General features: G+C 42.4%; 1 protein-coding gene across 5 annotated transcripts in view; it reads right to left on the reverse strand.

Annotated features, from left to right (window-relative positions):
• Nucleotides 1–4,189: 4,189 nt before the first annotated feature.
• Nucleotides 4,190–14,855, reverse strand: part of LOC137430021 (SID1 transmembrane family member 1-like) — a 105,781-nt gene continuing 95,115 nt past the window's right edge. For 4 of the 5 annotated variants that reach the window (XM_078780067.1, XM_068120480.2, XM_078780066.1 and 1 more), the window contains exon 24: nt 4,190–4,707. In XM_078780067.1, coding sequence (XP_078636193.1) covers nt 4,588–4,707 — 120 coding nt within the window. In that variant the 3' untranslated portion in view covers nt 4,190–4,587. The remainder of the gene's footprint in view (nt 4,708–14,855) is intronic. The other variant, XM_068120481.2, reaches the window with a different exon arrangement.

The following is a 14,855-nucleotide window of genomic DNA, read 5'->3' on the forward strand; positions in this document are numbered from 1 at the left end:
TGTCGGCAAGCTTGACTCCAGCCGGCACACCAACGTCAGATCCGTGCTGATCTCCATCCAGGATCAAAGCAACTGTCCTCAGCACACCAATGTCGGGATTGCGCTGCAGCACCGCCTTGAACTTGGTGAGGAGGATCTCCTTACGGCAGCCTCGGATCTTTTCGAGCTCCTCCTTGGCCTGATCAAGGAGCTGGAAGGCCTTGGCCAGCTCCATGCCGGCCTCCTCCAGCTGCTTAAGGATCTTCGGGATGAACGACACGTGGGCATTTAAGAAGACCAAACTGAGCTTGATGTCCGCCTTTCCGAACAGGTCCTTGGCACTCCGGATTGCCATCGCGTCGTCATCGTTCAGCTGGTCCACAATGTCCTTGACGGCCTCGGAGTGCTCGGTGTAAAACACCGCAGTGTCGATCCACGTCCCCCACCGAGTCAGAATGGGCTCCGGGGGGAGAGAAAGATTGGGCTGCTGCTCCTTCCAAAGGACAACACGTGACGGGGCTTTGACGAACACCTTCTTCGTCGTGGCAATCAGGTCGTTGACGTCCTTGAACATTTCTCGGACTGTCTCGCAGACATGGTGGAGCGTGTGGGCAACGCAAGTCACATGCAGCAAATCCGGGAAGAGTTCCTTCAGGGCATGGCCGGCCTTGATCATATAGGCCGCGGCGTCGCTGACGAGGACCTTGAGGCACTCCGGCTTGAAATCTGGCCAAAGGTAGCGCAGCGTGTCATTGACTGCGTGCACGATCTCCCCGGAGTTGGTCTTCTCCAGAAACATGCACTGGACGAGGTGGGGACGAAAGTACCCCTCCTTGGACAAGCGTCCCGCGATGATGTTGGCCACATATCGACCTGCCGAATCGGTCGTCTCGTCGACGGACAGCCAGATGGGCTGCTGTCCGAGGTCGACACGGATCCCCGCCAAGGCCTCGTCGTAGCACTTTCGAATCCAGCTTTCATCGGGGATCTGGAGAGTGATGTGCTTCTCCAGGAACGACCGGAGGGCAGAGTTTTCCAATTTCGACCATGGGATGCCAGCGGCCAGCATGGCCTGGCACAGCTCCTGAGCCACGACGTCGCACTTGTGCCTCTTTCCGCCACCAAAGTCCTCCATGGTGGCTTGTGTGACCGTCCTCTTCTTCTTCAAGGCCAAGTTGCTCTTGTGGCGGTCTCCTCGGACATGTTGGGCCAGCTCAGACTTCTGCTTCGCCCGGAAAGTCTTTTCACAAGCTCGACAGAAAGCCGTGTCACTCGACACGTACTTGAAGGTGGCCCCATCGCCGCCAGCGTTGAATTCCTTCAGCCACTTGTCACGAAGAGCAGCACTCATCTTGATAGGAGACTTGTTCACACTTTGTGTACACTCTCTCACTGTAGTACACCGCCTCACTGCTGTACACGCTGGGGACGCAACGCACGCAAGTGGACGCAACGTTTTGTTTTTGAGATCGATCACAGTTAAAAATTTCGATCGCAATTAAAAATTTCGAAAAATTCCCAATTTTTTTTTAGCGTTGCCAGACATTTTCGACCAAAAAGGGCATTTTATTTTATTTTTCCCAAAAAAGGGCGAAAATTTTTTTTCCTCCGAAAATAGCAAAATAATTTTTTTGCGCGCAAAAAAGCCGTTTTATGTGAAAATATATTTTTTCTTTTTTTACATAAAAATCCGATGTGCAGTGATGACGTCCTGGATGGACATCTTCTTCCTCAGTCGCTCATAACTTTGAGTGAAATACGATCTAGTTAAAAATAGTCAGAATTTGAGGAAATCTGTTTCATTCGTTTGTTAATATGCCTCATCTATTGACAAATCTGCAATTATAATTTTTTTTGAGATGGAAATGACCGTGGGAGATCGCGTTATAGTGATGACGTCCTGGATGGACATCTTCTTCTTCAGTCGCTCACAACTTTGAGTGAAATACGATCGAGTTAAAAATAGTCAGAATTTGAGCAAATCTGTTTCATTCGTTTGTTAATATGCCTCATCTATTGACAAATCTGCAATTATAATTTTTTTTGAGGTTCAAATGACCGCGGGAGATCGCGTTATCGTGAGCACGTTCTGGAAAGACAATCGGTGTGTTTCTTCTTCTTTCAACAATAAAGACTAATAGCTTCGAGACCGTACATCCAATCATCTTGAAAGTTTGCAAACTTGTTCCGCTTGATGAGAGCTACATTGCATTAAAAATTCAAGTCGATCCATGCAGTGGTACAAGAGTTACAAGCTTTTTAAAATTTAACTTCCATTATTTATTGCGGCCAAACCATGTGACTTATCAAAACGTCTCAAGTAACGTTGAAACATCCCCCCATGAGGAACATTTGTGTAAAGTTTCCACTCGATATCTCCACAAATTATGGAGGTGATTCCATTTCTAGTTTGAGCTTTAAAACGTCATAACTCTGAAACCATGTGTCAGATGACGTCGTGCTCACTGACTTTTTTGTTCGTCATGCGTATGCGAATATGCATGCCAAGTTTGGGCTCGATCCGTTCAGCCGTTGCGGAGAAAAAGGGGTTTTTGTGTTTTTTCACGGAAAACAAGATGGCGGCCGAACCATGTGACGTATGACTTCGAAAAAAATTTCATTCTGAGTTTTTTTTAACTAAGCATTTGGGAAAAAAATCCCATTTTCGGGCGAGAAAATGTTTTGTTTGACGAATTCTTACCTCTTAACGTTAGCATTTTTAATATACTCGATACACATGTGTTTTGTTCCCATTGAAGAGTTCTTTAGAATGAGCCATTCCTCAAATTTTTCCATTGAGCCGTTGCGGAGATAGAGGGGAAATTTGAATTTGTTTTACAAGATGGCGCCCACACCACGTGACCTATGACGTCATAATTAGCATGAAAAAATTCTAGGAGCCAAGAGGATCATTTGATTAAAATTTCCTGTCAATCCGACCAGCGGTTGCTGAGAACATTAATTATGAAGTTTTCGGAGGTGCAAAATAGGGCGGAAGTATAATAATAAGAAAAACTCGAGCAGTAATAATAGGTTACTCTCCATTTCATGGAGAGTAAACCTAATTATCCTTGTACCAAGACTTGAGAGCGGTTCGACTTGTACAAAGAGTCCTCCCACACTAATCCCTTTCTCAATGGCTTTGTTTGCTGCAGCCTCTGAGTTAAGAAAGAACACAGCTTGTCCATACATTTTCGAGGCTGCAACTATCGTTGCTGGATCAACCACACTAGCGAGTGCGTTTACATAGGCCTCTATTTGGGTGATTTGTCCCAACTCGCATTTCACCCCGTGCTTCCTTGTTAACGCCTTAAACGGGTGGGCAGGGCGGTTCCCACCTGCACCAGAGGTAGTAGCGGCCATCCTTGCCCATGTACCATCCAGAGGCATGATTACTATTAACGGTATATTTCCCGTCAAATGAAAATGAAAAAAAAAAAAATCAATTAGCTCGTTCGCGAGCTTTTGCTTATTTTAGCACGACCGGACCGGTATGCTAAAGATTAACTCAAAAGGATAATCAAACGCGCGTTGAGCAAATAACTTATCGGCTTAATCGCCAAAACTATGCAAATTTAGCACAGAAAGTCAAGGGTGATTAAGCAAAAACAAGGAAGTCAAACAGTTTGTGATACGCCGCAAATCGGGCGCGGCAAATCTAGTCCCACACGGGTGCGGCCGCACGCCGCGGCTAGGCCCGAACACAAAGGGCTAATAACTCAAACGGGACGTCAAAGTAAAGTAACAAAATGAACCAACTCGGTTCAAATAACCCAAATAAACCAAAAATACAAACGAAAACGTTAGAGGATGAGAAGGAAATGTCGAAAATGGCATGGCTTGAGGAGCAGCAAAATGGCGTGGCGTAGTAGTAGTAGTAGTAGTAGTAGTAGTAGTAGTAGTAGTAGTAGTAGTAGTAGTAGTAGTAGTAGTAGTAATAATAATAATAATATCTCGTCATCACATGCTGGTTTAAAGGACCCATATCCATAATGTACAAAGGGGTGCCCCCCAAAATGTAGACAGGATGACTGAAATTATCGTCCTGAGCAGCCAAAAGTACAGAAGCCACAGCAGTAAGGTAAAGTAGCGAGGCTACAAATCTGCTCAACCAACAGATCGCACTGCAGTGAGTTCCATTTGGTACATATAGGAGGGAGTCTTGTCAGAATTGATATCAATAAACTAAAAACGTTGCACAAATCAAAAATGTGTAAAAACATCTTTTATTGGATCAATTTCTTGTTATCGGTAACAAAAGTGCAATCATAATAAAATTGTGCATCAATGAATTGTTCTGTAAAAATGCATTATTAGGATTCAATTTAATTTCGTGGCACCATACATTTCACTTTGACATGTTTATCAAAGGTAAACCACTATTCTCTTGCAACATTCTTTTCTTGGCTTCTTGGTGAAAGGCAGTTATCATTCCTGGTGTTAAAAACATTTCCCATTCTGGTTGTTCCAATAATTTAATTATTGCATTGATTCATTCAGGGTGATTGCAAGCTCTGACGGTTGATTGGGTGACCAGCAACTAGCTCCTGGCCTCCGTGGTTGAGAGTCAGCATCTAGCTCTTGGCCTCCATGGTTCAGAGTTAGCATCTAGCTCCTGGCCTCCATGGTCAGAGGGTCAGCATCTAGCTCCTGGCCTCCATGGTTCTGAGGATCTGGGTCAGGCTTCTGCCATCCACAGCAAATATTTTGATCTAAATGAAGAATGACCTGTGGAATATTTTCAAGAGATTAAAGAGAGAAATCTGGATGGGGTATACCCTTGACAACTACCCAAAAGTGTCAGTGTATAATGGTCACATTGATTTGAAAAGCCTTAGGTTAGTGGTTCCCAAACCTTTTTTGTCCATGACCAAAAATTTGAAATCACATTTGCTGCATGACCCAAATGGAACGAGTACCTATGATAAAAATTGTTGAAGAAAACACATTCAATGTGAAACCCCCCCTCAAAAACCGTGATTTTGAGGGTTTTTTTCAAGTTTGGGTCGTGACCCTGGGTTTGGGAACCCCTGCCGTAGGTAAATAGCGGTATTGAGCTGCACTGTTCACTTAAAAGACCGAGTTGGATATAACCGGTGCTCAAAATGTACAACACCAATTACAACCTAGAGCACAGATGTTAAAAATGTCAGGATGGGGATGCATTTTGAGTTACTGACATCCAGTGAATGTGCCATTTTCAATTCTGCAGCTCAGCATTTCCTATAGATGTTCCGTGAATGGTTCATTTTCCTGAACCCAGTAGCATGCGTTTTTGTACCTGATGATCCAAACATGACCTATATGCGAAATATTTTATGGCAAGTTTAAATGTCCCCAGCAGCTCAGCACCGCACTGTTTGCCTGATAATTTGATGTATAATTTTCTTCAACAATGGGATGCAAATATTGGGGACGCCTCTTCCCGGTGGTTGTACCCCACCCAGTGCCGGATTAACCATTAGGCAGACAAGGCATGTGCCTTAGGGCCAGCCAAAAATTCGGGCCACAAAAATGTGCATTTGTGCGTTGAAAGTGATTTGCTCCGAGAACTGGACTTCAGTTCCGTAATTGAAGAGTTTGCAGTTGTAAACGTGCGCAAGGTTACAATCTAAGGTCTAGTAAACTGTAAAGCAAAGTGCCAAATCTGTGCGTGTTTTGTCATGCATATATTCATACACTGCAAATTGTATAGACTTAGCTAGTTTGAAAGTAGTTTCTTTTCACATTAAATATTTGTCTTTTTTTGTATTAAATATTTTGTTCATGAATCAGTTAATCTTTTGTCTGGGGTCCATTTCCATGAGCCCGAGATCTAATTTAAATTGTTCAGGCCATTCTCTAAAATTTCAAAATGTGCCTTAGGGCCAGCCGAGGCTTAATCCGGCACTGACCCCACCCCACAACACAAGTCCGGGGCCCACGCTTCCCGATTCTTCCCTGTTGCCCCAATTCGTCAGGGAAGCACGGTCAGAGTCAGAGTGCCGATCGACCGGCCCTTTCCCTCTTGTCTCTCTCTCTATCTCTCTAACTCTGTCATGGCCGTGACTTTGTGAAGGTGGGGGTACACCATTCTGGATGTGTGCGATCTCTGTCGTTCTTGGGGGATCGATCAGCTGTCTTTGTGCCATGGGATTGTCCGAGAGAACTGTCTGGGGCTATACTACAACACCAAGTGGAAATGGGAGAGCAATCATTGAGCACAATAGGAAGTGAAGAGAAGCATGTCAGAATCCTCCATTTTGCCAAAACTCATTTACCACAAAACACACTTTAAACACAACATATGCCCACTCTATTGCAGGTAAATTTTTACATTTAAACCAAATTATAAATGCAGAACTTTCTGCATTTTCATTTGAAATGTGCCTGGGACACGTCTGGGATTTCCCACCAGTGTGTTGTTACAACTTTCGTGTATATTACTGGTGATTTCCATGTATATTCTTCTATTATATAATGCGAACCGTGGTGTCTGACCATGCATTCGGCTGTCTCCCGTTTCCGGCAGCCGGGGAGAGAAAGAGGGGGAAGGAGGAGAGAGAGGGTGGCGAGGGATAGAAAACAGAGAAGAGAGGTGGGGGGGGAGGGTGGGGAAGTGATGGGGGGAAGAGAGGAGAGAGGAGGAGAGAGAAGGGAGAGGAGGAGACAGTCGAAGGCTTACACGATCCAGAATAACGGGCAGAGGCGGGCAACTGGTAGGCTTGATGGGCTGATTGTTTGTCCATGTCTCCCTCTATTTTGTCCTTCAACTCCACTGTTGGTGTCCCCCTTTCCACTGTTCCTTTTCTCCTCTTGCAGCCTGACCCATTCAGTGTTCTAGCTCTTCCACGAGCCTCTACACTATCCATAAAAAACTGTCATAGGTCGGCAACCATTGTGTAGGCTTGATGGGCTGAATGGTCTCTTTCCGTGTTGAAGCTCCTTGGAAGGGAAGTCATCTATTATACGATTGTATATTGCGAACTGAGTGTCTGTCCGTGTGTTCATCTGTCTCCCGTTCACAGTGCCGCTTCCCACACTGTGTTTGAAAAGCTCAACATTCACATTTAAAATGACAGGAGAACAGGAATGAATAATGTTGATGTGAAATTTAATTTCGCAAGAAGGAAATTTTGCCATCTTTTTAAACAAATCTAACCTTCACCACCTGATGTTGCACCACCATTTAAATAATTTAAATTGTTAGATGAAATTTAACTTTTCCCCTCACTGGGGACGGGTACTTTTGCTTGCTTTTTCCATCACTGTGGACAGGTACTTTCGCTAGTAGTTAGATAAATTACATCATGTATTGCTTTAGTTAGAATAATATCATTAATAATGCATTACATTATTGGATCACGCAGAGTGAGTGTTAGAGGGCCAACACATGGTACTCCATTTGGTAACCTGTTATTACTTTGTTCTATACTTTTTCCATCACTCTGTACAAACCGCTAACCTACAGGCAGGTGTAACATTTGCACGGCCACTTTCTATGGCTGGTTCGACTTGCCGTCGCTTGAACCAGCCGTCTAATTGGTAAAAAGGTTCATCGATGGATCATGGGTGGAGCATGAGATGCAATCAATTTAAGGGGGTGTACCAGAAAGTGTTGGTGAGTGAGCAAGATTCAAGAGAATTAAAAAATAGATGAGGCGAAGGTAGGCGAGTTGTAGCAGTACAAGCGAAACTGACCCATTGAGAGGATTTGCTTTGCCAAGCAATCAGTTGGTTGATCTACCAATGTACCGTAGTGGTTTTTGATCAGTGGTGTTTACGTCACTCTTCACAAGTCTGTTTCAATTGTGCCGTTTTGCAAGATGCCAATTCTCTCAAGGTTATTTTGCCTCCACTCACCACACCACCTTGCTTGGTGTTGGCTACCTCCTGGCTCCACTCATTTTTACGAGACAATACTGCCCCGGCAGTATGGTCTCGGCTTGACCGCCTTCTTGACCCTTCTGCATGAGCTGACTGCGCAGCTCTTCGTACTGCTGTTGCCATTGGGGTCACTTCCAGTACAACAATGGAAATTATTCTCTTTGTTCCTGGTCGTGAATGTAATACTTGGATGATAATGGATTTTTGCACAAAACTTGCTCATATTTTCAAAATGTGGAAAAAACACCCAAAATGTTGACCATATTTTAAATAAATATTGTCCAATCACAGCACCTGTAACATAGGCCACGAGCGGCTGTGAGCGCTAATCAGCCAATCACTCACTTTGTTTAGACTGTACATACAGTAGGCTAGGTACTGGCAAAGCTGTCACGGCGACTTACATTTCGTCAGATGCAGCTACGGAAGGCGACTTTAAATTACAATAAAAACTGTGTGTGTGTGCAAGCGTATGTTTGTATGTGTGTATGGGGATGTGGATGTGTGTGCATATGTGTATATGTGTATGCATATATGTGTGTGTATGTATGTGTATGTGTGTATGTGTGTATGGTATGGGAATATGAATGTGTGTGCATATGTGTGTGTGTGTGTGTGTGTGTGTGTATCTGTGTGTGTGTGTGTGTGTGTGTGTGTGTGGATGTGTGTGTGTGTGTGTCTGTGTGTGTGTGTGTGTCTGTGTGTGTGTGTGTGTGTGTGTGTGTGTGTGTGGGTGTGGATGTGTGTGTGTGGATGTGTGTGTGTGTGTGTATGTGTGTGTGTGTGTGTGTGTGTGTGTGGATGTGTGTGTATCTGTGTGTGTGTGTGTGTGTGGATGTGTGTGTGTGTGTGTGTGTGTGTGTGTGGATGTGTGTGTGTGTGTGTGTGTGGATGTGTGTGTGTGTGTGTGTGTGTGTGTGTGTGTGTGTGTGGATGTGTGTGTGTGTGTGTGTGTGTGTGTGTGTGTGTGGATGTGTGTGTGTGGATGTGTGTGTGTGTGTGTGTATGTGTGTGTGTGTGTGTGTGTGTGTGGATGTGTGTGTATCTGTGTGTGTGTGTGTGTGTGGATGTGTGTGTGTGTGTGGATGTGTGTGTGGATGTGTGTGTGTGTGTGTGTGTGTGTGTGTGTGTGTGTGTGTGTGTGTGTGTGTGTGTGTGTGTGTGTGTGTGTGTGGATCTGTGTGTGTGTGTGCGTGTTTGTGTGTGTGTGTGTGTGTGGATCTCTGTGTGTGTGTGTGTGTGGATCTGTGTGTGTGTGTGTGTGTGTGTGTGTGTGTGTGTGTGTGTGGATGTGTGTGTGTGTGTGTGTGTGTGTGTGTGTGTCGATCTGTGTGTGTGTGGGGGGGGGGGGGAGGGGCGTGAGGGGGTGCAGCACCTCGATCACGCACACTCCTGGACAGTTTCCCCAGCTCTACATCGACGACATACTTTATATTTAGAATTCCATTTCAGTTATACACAGCTGTATAATAATGGACACAAGATGGCGCTATAGTTTTTGCTAATTAGCACAACAAATTAATGTGCAACTTTTTGCACTGACGAGTTATGAATTCTTTATGTGATTTTTAAACTAAATATATGCAAAATTTCAGCTAGATACCAGAGGTGGGTCACGAAAGTAAACAACTAGACACATTTAGCTTGTTCGGCCCATGGTCTACATGGGTTGTCATCTACATCCTTGTCACATTCCCATTTAGCTTGTTCGGCCCACGGTCTACATGGGTTATAGTAGTCCTTGACAGCCGTAGTGCAAAAAGAAAGCTTAAATAATACTTTTGAGAAGGAATTGCTTCTTGTTAGTCGCAATGACAGAAGATTGTTTTATAATGATATTGCCTTTGTATCATTGAGTGTACTGTATTTACGCTAAGTTTAAAAAATAAAAATGATGTGTCACTCAGCCTTCAGGTTTCCTTGTGCTGTCAAAACCAGGAAAAAAATTGATGCTTTTTGCAAGTTCCTTAAACCCAGAAGAAAGACATCATGAAAGAGAAAAAGGAATTAAGAAATTCTCGTATCCAAATCCGTATCCAGATCTTCACCAAAGTCAAATCAATTCATCCTTGTCACATTCCCAATTATCCTGCTCACAGACAGACAAATAGACAGACAGGCAGACAAACAGGAGTGAACACATATCCTCCAACCACACCTGGTGGTGGATGTAATGATGGAAAAAAGTTAAAAGAAAAAAGGAAAATAAATAGAAAGATGCAGAAAGAACACTAGAATGACAGTCGGTAGAGAGCATAACTCCACCAGGCTGAACAGTATATGTTTTGTATCCCACTGATGGGCCAGATCTGGATTCAGACTTGTCTGTCATTCAATTTCTAGTAGCTGGTGAAGATGAAGATTACAATCTCTGAACCAAAATCTAATTGCTTGTTCTTGTCACTTATCCAACTCATCCACCTAGTTTTGTCATAATCCGTCCATGTTTTGAAATATCATGCTATATATAGTTTTGGCCCCATCACTCAATGGTGAAGAATCACTGAAAAATTCTCTGATCCGGATTCGGATTCGAATCTTCACCAAAATCTAATCATTTTGTCCTCGTCACAACCCAACCTCTCTACCAAGTTTCATCCGAATCCGTTCACAACTTCTTGAGATATCGTGCTATATCGTTTTGGCCCTATCTCTCAATGGTGAAGAATCACTTTTAGAATTGTCAGATCTAGATCCGGATCCGGATATTCACTAAAATCTAATCATTTCATCCTTGTAACACACCCAACCTCTCCACCACCCAACCTTTTTATTTCAAATATCCTGTTAACAGACAAACAAACAAACACACAAACACAGGGGTGAAAACATAACCTCCATTTACCTTCGGTGGCAGAGGTAATAATGAAGCAATTAACCACTCATGTGAAAAGATTAATTTGATTGGAAAAAAACCTCAATCAAAACGAATTGATTAATTCAGTGAGAGATCTCCAAAGGTTATTACTATGAACCATAACCAAAAAGGAGTGGTGTAATGCACTTGTGATGAGAATAAAAGGAAAGCAATGCAAGTTTGCTCGATACAAAGAACAAATTAGGCTACAAATGTCCTTGCCCATTGGTTTTAGAACTGTAGGTTTCACCCTCTCGTTAAAAAGCACTGGCTCAAATTGCAATGCAATCTCACTCTGTTCCTAGTCTTTTTCTTTCATGAAATATATTACTAAAAGGAGAAGCCTCTGTCCATCTGTGTGTCAGGATTCATTCTACAGAGTTCCTGCTATCTATATAATAATACCGTAAGGACTCGACTTTGTTATCCCTTTTACGCCGCACCCAGTGACCCGATGCCCATGGCACTAATGGATTTACGATCTATGAACCGCGCTCTTTGTTTATCACGTACAGCCATACTCGAAAAATCTGAATTCGCCGACGTTGGGGCCCAAAAGCATCCGATTAACGGCCGATACGACTCAATCTTACGACGCCATCGTATTGGCGTCTGCTGGGCGAAGGCGAAGCGAGCCGTCCGCTGATTGGACAGTCGAGTGGTGTGAGCATGGGTGGTGTGAACCCAATGGTCTTTTTATTCCCTTGAATATTTTAAATTAGTATATATAAGGAAACGTCTTTATCGTCATTTTAATAAAGTTAAATGGAGTGACGTTGCGATACTCGGGGTGCGTTGCATAAATCCCCGTAACTCAGAGAGGTGTAGCAGGTGGCGAGACGTAAGGAAGCTTAAAGATAACGAGCTGAAAACAGACGAACGATATGTCAATCTCTTTCTACACCGAACGGAAATAAAAGTATGAGAGCGGGAGGGCATGGCCTGAGCACTTCGAGCAGAGAGGACTGATTGGACTTAACTTAAAGAGAAAAAATTGGAGATTAACGGAAGAAGAAGATCCCATGAGCGCTGCTGTCACTTATCGAGGTGTGTTGAGGTCTGCAGAGATGAGGTGGTTTCTAGGAGTGATTTGCACCTTTTTACTGCTTGAGGTGAGTTCGGTTCGTGTTTTGTGACTCGTAGATTTATTAATCAAAACACGGTCACAGTGGCGTCAGGCACTGTGACCGTGTATGTGACTCATATTCGCGATTACCACAGAAGCACATCGACGGGGAGTATCTATATAATAATAGCGTAAGGACTCGACTTTGTTATCCCTTTTACGCCGCACCCAGTGACCCGATGCCCACGGCACTAATGGATTTACCATCTATCCCCTATGCCATCCATAATGGTACACTCTATCCATACACCCCATCCTCCCTTCCGTGGATGTTCCACGGGTTTCGGCTAGTTGTATAATAATAACAAGAGAAAAATGTCCACAGTGTGGTCACCAGCTGCGACGTGTAGAATCATGACGATATCCGTTGCAATATGCGCTACCAAATTCGACCAGTCATTAAATTATACGCATGCACCAGCGTCTTTTTGTCTTTCAGTTCTGGTCTTGTCCTTTGTTTTGCGACGCAACATGCTTCATCAACTGATTACATATAATGTATGGACGTGGATGGTATTTATGTTCTGTTTTGGTCTGAGTTAAATGTCCATGCAACCGTATTTCACCGGTTAAGTGTGACCATATTCCAAGTCTCACACTGTGGTCGCTTCTTTGGTATTTCTCAATCCGCTGTATGTCTATTTGTATTGTGTACCTGCATACGCTGGGATTGTGCTGGTGGACTAAGCATCCCCGAGGCTCGGCCCCTGTGCAAATTGTTTTCATGTATATATATATATATATATATATATATATATATATATATATATATACATATATATATATATATATATATATATATATATATACATATATATATACATATATATATATATATATATACATATATATATATATATACATATATATATATACATATATATATATATACATATATATATATACATATATATATATACATATATATATATATATATATATATATATATCTATATATATATATATATATATATATATATATATATATATATATATATATATGTTAATTACACCTAATTGTTGTCAAGTTCTATGAAACGAGATTGATATGAAAACATTCATGTTGTCTTTGTTGCTAAACTTATTCTGGTTTCTTCAAACAAATCGCGATTTTAGTCCACGATGTTCTTACCTCATAGTCATACCAACGCACGTCCGAGTGTATGCGCATGCGCTATTCAATAATTACACCTAATTTGTGTCAAGTTCTGTGAAACGAGATTGATATGAAAACTTTCATGTTGTCTTTGTTGCTAAACTTATTCTGGTTTCTTCAAACAAATCGCGATTTTAGTCCACGATGTTCTTACCTCATAGTCATACCAACGCACGTCCGAGTGTATGCGCATGCGCTATTCAATAATTACACCTAATTTGTGTCAAGTTCTGTGAAACGAGATTGATATGAAAACTTTCATGTTGTCTTTGTTGCTAAATTTATTCTGGTTTCTTCAAACAAATCACGATTTTAGTCCGCGATGTTCTTACCTCATACCAATGCACGTCCCGTGTGTATGCGCATGCGCTGTTCAAAAAGGCACCCCAACAACAAGAACAACAACGCGGTCCTCTCATAGCCGGCGAAGCCGGTGTTGTGAATGAACGCGTACGTATTATGTTGAAAAGCCAGATTTTGCTGGATCCCTTGAGAATTTCGAAGCTTTGACGCACCAAATCGCTCAATGGAGGCCGCCATCTTGCGGATGCGGAAGAATGCATAACAAATTGGAAAAAGTTCAATAGGAGTTTGTTTCACCCGTCTTTTTTTTATTCACAATCTTATGCACCTCTAATTTGTAATTAAAATACTTTAAGACCAACCTCGGCCCGCACGGGCCTGGTTATCTTCAACGAAAATTGTCACCAAACACCGGAACCAATGAGATTCGAGCATTTGAAAAAATATTTCAAAAACCAAATCACTCAATGGAGGCCGCCATCTTCCGGATGCGGAAGTATGCATAAAAAATTTGCGAAAAAGTTCAATAGGAGTTTGTTTCACCCATCTTTGTTTGATTCACAATCTTATGCACCTCTAATTTGTAATTAAAATACTTTAAGACCAACCTCGTTCCCCGGGCCCACATGGGCCCTGGTTATCTTCAACGAAAATCGTCACCAATTACCGGAACCAATGAGATTCGAGCATTTGAAAACATATTTCAAAAAAGCTGATTACCGCGTTTCGGAGGCTGAAAACGGCGTCAAATATTCTAAAATTGACGAAGAATTATTTTTTAGAAATGTCGCGGCCGTAGGGGATAGTTTTTCACGGCCGGAAATATCCGAAGTTGAGACGGAATTCACCGAATTAATCAAGAAGGAAATTTTATAAATTTTAATCTCATCCAGAATGCAAATGGTGTCATTTTGAACTAGGTACGGTACCTACTACCAACTACCTAACCTAATGATGCCGTAGTGATGGGTAAAATAGTGGCAAGAGGCTTTGGCTTCGCCGGCTCATTGCGGCTTTGCAGTCGGGTACTAGTAGAGCTGCTCGTCGCAGCTAAAAATTGGAGCGATTGGAAAGTTGATTAATAATCTATTGACTTGGAACAAAAACCAGTGTCCATTTAATCAAAGAGATGCGAGTTTTAAAAGCCCTCTTTCTGTGATTGAAGAATAAGATTTGGGAATATAAGTATAATGCAGAGGTTCAAATGGTAAACATTTTGTTATTCTACCCTTGAGAAGGACATAAAAGGAGCACACAAAATTATACACTAATATTTCTCAAAGCAATAGAAAAATACATAAAAGTGCATGGAAGGAGCACACAAACAACAATCACATTCACATCCACCACGACTATCAACAACAACTATGCATTATCAACATCTTAGATGTGAGGGATCTTTGGGTCACTCCTGAGATATCAATTGGCTATCTTTAGCCTGGTGGAGCAGAATGGACCGAAACTAATCAACAACAACAACAATGCGTTATAAAAGATCAACGGTACGTGTTTCATTTCATTTTACATTTTCATTGAGATTCACAGATAGATATGCAATACGTTTGTGA

Source organism: Myxine glutinosa, chromosome 6 (assembly GCF_964187855.1).
Source record: "Myxine glutinosa chromosome 6, kmMyxGlut1.1, whole genome shotgun sequence".
Taxonomy (NCBI): Eukaryota; Metazoa; Chordata; class Myxini; order Myxiniformes; family Myxinidae; genus Myxine; species Myxine glutinosa.